Source organism: Octopus bimaculoides, chromosome 6 (genome assembly GCF_046866305.1).
Source record: "Octopus bimaculoides isolate indiv1 chromosome 6, ASM4686630v1, whole genome shotgun sequence".
NCBI classification, from domain to species: domain Eukaryota; kingdom Metazoa; phylum Mollusca; class Cephalopoda; order Octopoda; family Octopodidae; genus Octopus; species Octopus bimaculoides.
In genome coordinates this window covers 116898676-116904675 of record NC_142933.1, presented here as the reverse complement: position 1 = coordinate 116904675, position 6000 = coordinate 116898676, and the positions used below count along the sequence as shown (strand labels likewise).

Here is a 6000-nt window from a genome sequence, read left to right as displayed (position 1 = left end):
GACATTAACTTGTGTAGGTTGAACTCTGTAAAATGTCAGGGAAAGAAACCTAGCTGTTACTTGCAATAACCTACCAATACATACATTTAAAACAAAATTTTTTCAGGAGCCTTTGAAATATTATAATGGATCCTCAATTTACTATGTTGTTGCGTGGACACCCCACCCAACTCTTATATGGACCCCGGTTGAGAACCACTGATCTAAGGTTCTGATAACAGATTTGGTTATATAGCCATCAAAGTTATGCACTGAAGTACCAGTTATGCACTGGGGTCGATGTAATCAACTTAATCCCTTTGTCTGTCCTTGTTTGTCCCCTCTATGTTTAGCTCCTTGTGGGCAATAAATAAATAAGAATCCTTAACATGCAGGAGAAAAACGCTTAGTACCATTTCTTTTGGCTTTACGTTCTCAGTTCAATGCTTTCAGGATCAATAAAATTAAGGATTAGTTGAACACCGGAGTCAATGTAATAAACATTCTCCCATCCCTAAAATTGCTGGCCTTGTACCAAAATTCTAAACCAATATTATGCCATATTTGAACATCTGTTTCTATTATCTAATCTTAAATTAGAAATACTCGTTCTTACATCATCACCCATAAGTTCAGCTCGAAGAATTTTAGCCGATAAATCATTCATCTGATCTTCAGTGAGGATGACAGGAACTTCTTCTTCATTTTTCATGTCCTTCTCTTTTTCTCTGTCATCTCCATCACTGGCAGAAGACAATGAACTGCTGCTACTAGAGCTGGAACCTTATCAGAACAAAAGAGAATAAAAAAATTTTTAAATACTAAATTAATCTAATTTTTTATTAAAATATTATAGAAAACAAAGCTTTCTGGTTCAAAGAAATTGAAAGAATATTATGATTGGTGTTTTTCTGATTTTTTAACAAAAATAACCTCAATCAGCTTTCTCTTTGGAAAGAGGTTTCAATAATATTCACATCAATACTCAGCATGGCTCAGTGGTTAGAGCATTGAGCTTACAATTGTGAGGTTGTGAATTGAATTCCAGGCTGTGTGTTGTGTTCTTGAGCAAGACACTTTATTTCACATTGCTTCAGTTCACTCAGTTGTAGAAATGAGTGCCAAGCTCTGTCAGCCTTTGCCTTTTAATTGGACGACAACCACCTTGCTCAGATTTGTGCCTCAGAGGGGAACTTTCTAGGTTCAATTCCATGGTCATTCATGACTGAAGGGGGTCTTTACCTTTTACTCAGCACAAGCAGGACCTGACAGCCACATGGTTTGGGACTGGCTCTTCAGGTTGATCAATACCTTATGAGTGACATGTGGTAAATGATGGAAGCCCATAAGCCTTATAAGCATTTGTTTATAATATGCATGGCATTAGGAAGGGCATCCAGCTGTAGAAACTCTGCCAAATCAGACTGGAGCCTGGTGTAACCACCTGGTTCACCAGTCCTTAGTCAAATCGTCCAACCCATGCTAGCAAGGAAAGCGGACGTTAAACCATGATGATGATGATGTATCATGTGCACAACTACTTTTGTGTATAATATACAATGACCTTTCATATTGATACTATGATGTCTAGGAAAAAAAAATCAGTGATCAAATTTATTGTAATTGTTGTTTAGAAGATATTGTAAAACTTCATGCATCTTCAAAACAAAACCAAATTCAAAAGTGATTGTTGGTCTTTACTTAAAGTAAAGTGTAAAAACATACCCCCAGGAAAGTCAATCAGTGAAAAGCCACTCAATACAGGTGATTATAAAAAAAACATGATACAAAATGCAAGTACTTTCATTATACTTCCATTTAAGGCGATGAGCTGACAAAATAATTAGCTTGCCGGACAAAAAGCTTAGCAACATGTCTTTTGGTTTTATATTCTGAGTTCAAATTCTTTTGAGGTAGACTTTGCTTTTTATCATTTCAGAATCAATGAAAGAAATACCAATGTAATCGACTGGCCCCAACCCAACAAATGTCAGGCCCTGTACCTATATTAGAAAGAATTATATTTTCATTTAAATACTTTCATTAATGAATATTTTCATTCTTTCTACAGAAAAATATACAGCAACTGTTTGACATAATATTTGCAGTATTTCAGGAACAAAGGTTTGAGTTTATATTCATCTTTCAATATCAACAGTATCTATGTATTTTCTTTATCTATTTAATCTTCACATCTATTACATTAAAGTGTTAATAACAGATTCCTGTGGTGTAAAAAGAAAAAAATCTGTCATGCTGTGGAAAGGGGATTGTAAAAGTGTGTATGCAAAAGAGAGAGAGAGAGAGAGAGAGAAAAATTCAAATAAATGCTACTGTCATGTGTACACATACACACATATGAATGCTGTTGACACACACACACACAGCAGACACTTAGCTGTGTGTATGTGTTTGTGACAGAGTGGGATGTATGTGTAAATGCATGCATAACATCTAAATTTGTGTGTGGGAACAAAAAGAGGACTTTTTACAAAAAATATTGCTTATCCACAAGTTATAAAAAAGTTTAAAATATTCCAAGATATGACATTACATACTGATCAGTTAAGTTTTAAATTCCTATTTTTGGATCTATATATTATACTAGACTGCATCCAATGATTGATACATATAAGGAAAATTCACTGGAGCTTTATATCTCTGTATCCCAAAGGTATGAAAGGATAAGGAAAAAAACAATACTAGTGAAAATTTATATCCTACCAGAAGAATATTTTCTTTCCCTTCCAGGCTTACTTCCGCCTCTAGATCTTTCCTCATCTTTTTTCACAACTTTCAAATTGATAGATGGCTGTGATGTATTCTGTTTTTTCCACCGTGGAACACCGCTGGCATTACATGGCATTACATTGCCACGGCTCTTAGAAGTCTCGGAATCTTCATGCTCACCGGGCTTCATAAACTGAGATCTTTTACTGTCACTTGGTTTGGAACAATAACCTGAATCTCTGCTGGAATGTTCCATAGAAGTTTTATAAGAGCTTCGAGATGACTGGTAGATATTACTGTCCTGAGATTTGTCATGGTGATAAGAGCTAGGTGACTTGGAGCGATATTTCTGACTGGAATTGTCCATATTTTTATCATAAGAACCATGTTTATAACTGTCCTCCGATTTTGATTGAGTATCTGAATAATATTTATTAGGAGACTCAGGAGATCTGAACATGTTTCTTCTGTCTCCAAATCTCTCCCTATTTCTACTTGAAAATTCATGAGATTTCTTCGATTCCGTACATCTATACTGCTGGGAACCGTGCTTCTCTCTTTCAAGTTTTTCTGCTTTTTTCATCAGTGATTCTAGTTTTCTCAAAGACTTAAAAGAAAAGAAAAAGAAAGAAATCAATAAAAAAAAAAATCAATGAAAATAACAAACATCATCATCATCATTTTAATGTATTCTTTTCCTTGCTTGCATGAGTCAGACAGAGTATATTAAGGCAGATTTTTTACAGTTGGGTGCCCTTCCTGTCACCAACCTCCACCTGTTTCCAAGCAAGGTAATATTTCTCCATGACCAGACATGTTCTTACAGAATAGTGGAAATGAATGGCATTCTTTATATGGCAGTGACAATCATTTTATAATTATTGTGGAAAATCAAGATAAAGAAACACACACACATCTATTTCTATCTTCCTATTTCTGTCACACTCTAACCTTTCATCATCTGATACTGGATCACCTTCTCCAATGCACCTCTGTTATAGCAAGACACTTGTTTCTGCCTCTTAGTCTCTTTGTCACCCTTTAACCTTTCATCCACTGATACAAGTCCCCCTCCTCAAATGCCCCTGCTCCTCTCATAATTCCTTGTCTTGCAAGTTACTTGGTGACCCTGCCAGCACTGGTGCCATGTAAAATGCATACCATCCACACTGTAAAGTGGTTGGCATTTAGAAGGGCATCTAGGTGTAAAAATCATGCCCAAACTAGCCTCACCTGTGCTAGAACCACATAAAAAAGCACTGAGTCTGCTCTGCAGAGAGGTTGGTGTTAGGAAGGGCATCGAGTTATAAAAACCATGCCAAACAGACAGAGTAGCGTAGGGTAGTTTTCCTACCTGGCCACCTCCTGTGAACCGTTCTACCCATGCACGCATGGAAGAAGGACGTTAAATGATGATGATGATGTGTGTGTGTGTGTGTGTATATATATCTATATGTATGTATGTATATGCTTATATACATGACATGACAGACTTCTCTCAGTTTACATCTACTGAATCCACTCCCAAGGCTTGGTCACCCTGGAGTTGTAGTAGAAGACACTTGCCCAAGGTGACAAACATATGGACTGAACCTGGAACCATATGGTTGGCAAGCCACAACAGCCATGCCTCCACCTATTGAAATAATAATTTAAACTAATAATACAAAATATAAAATTCCAATGAAGAATTGCAAATTCCACAACATTAATGAAAGCACTTACCCCCCATCTTTCTGCAACGACATCTTCCAAACTCTGACCAGTCTCTTCAGCTTGCTCCTGACATCTTTTGTAAGATTTCCTCAGCCAAGAAATGTGAGGCACTGCTGTTTCTTTTTTATCTTCTTCTGGTAATCCTGTTCCACCATCTTTCCAAAATGGGTTTAGTTCTCGCTCTTGTTGTACAGACTATTAAAATTTATAATAATGATAATAATAATAATAATAATAAGAAGAAGAAGAAGAAGAAGAAGAAGAGGAAGAGGAAGAGGAAGAAGAAGAAGAAGAAGAAGAAGAAGAAGAAGAAGAAGAAGAAGAAGAAGAGTGGTTTCAAATTTTGCCACAAGGGCAGCAATTTTGGGGGAGGGGATGAGTCGATTGCATCAACCCCAGTGTGTAACTGGTACTTAATTTATTGACCCCGAAAGGATGAAAGGCAAAGTTAACCTCGGCAGAATTTGAACTCAGAGCGTAGTGGCAGACGAAATACAGCTAAGCATTTCGCCTGGCATGCTAACAATTCTGCCGTCACACCACCTTATTATAATAATAATAATAATAATAATAATAATAATGATAATAAATAAATAAATGTTCATAGAGTTCTGACATGAAGTAGTTGTATGCAGTCAACTTAATGTGACAGTCCCATGAAGGGAATAATACTACTGCTATTGAGCCCTAGGAAGCTGCACTGCTTTCTGTCAGCCTTGATACATTTCCTGTGTTCTTATGGTTACAAGGGGGAGACAAGCACCTCCACCCAGCTAAGCCTGCATCCAAGGACAGGTTTCTGAGTCTTTGCTCATCATCAGTCTGGAGTAGCATGACCTGCTAGTCGAAGATGCCTGTCAAGCTCTTGTAAACATATAATAATTCTAGGACACGGGAATAATTCTTGTAAACATAAGGACACAGGAAATGTGTCAAGGCCGACAGGAAGCAGTGCAGCTTCCTAGGTCTAACCAACAGTAGTATTATTCCCTTCAGGGGACTGTCACATTAAGTTGACAGCATACAACTACTTCATTGTATCACAACTGCATAAATCTCTCTGAGAGATTTAGAAAGGTACTATTTCAAGTTCTGACATGTTTTGATACTTATAACGATATTGGTAATATCTATAAAAGAATAAAAAAAAAATCTGTGGATTTGGGTGGGGGGGGGGGTCTTGTTTTTTTGTCTTTTTTCTTTTGCTTTCTTTTTCTTTTTATTTAGCCATGAGGCAAAATTTGAAGTCAGAACATAACATCTTAAAACAACAAATAGTAAAAATAAATTAAAATATATATCTTTTATTCATCTTTTATCTTGTTTCTGCCATTTGGCTGCAACCATGCTGGAGCACACCACCTTGAAGGGTTTTAGCCAAACAAATCAACTGAAGGACTTATTTTTTTAAAGCCTAGTACTTATGCTATCGGTCTCTTTTGCCAAACCGCTAAGTTACGGAGACATAAACACACCAACACGAGTTGTTAAGCAGTGGTGGGGGGACAAGCACAGACACAAAGACACACACACACACAGATATGTACATACATAAACACATACACACACACACAC

The 6000-nt window shown here is 36.8% G+C and overlaps 1 protein-coding gene across 1 annotated transcript in view; it reads right to left on the bottom strand.

Annotated features, from left to right (window-relative positions):
• The window catches only part of LOC106883006 (pre-mRNA splicing factor CWF19L2), a 41795-nt gene that overhangs the window by 27641 nt on the left and 8154 nt on the right, over positions 1–6000 (bottom strand). The window contains exons 6-8 of the mRNA XM_014933869.3: positions 4435–4620; positions 2704–3316; positions 596–762 (exon numbers count right to left, since the gene is read on the bottom strand). Coding sequence (XP_014789355.2) covers positions 596–762; positions 2704–3316; positions 4435–4620 — 966 coding nt within the window. The remainder of the gene's footprint in view (positions 1–595; positions 763–2703; positions 3317–4434; positions 4621–6000) is intronic.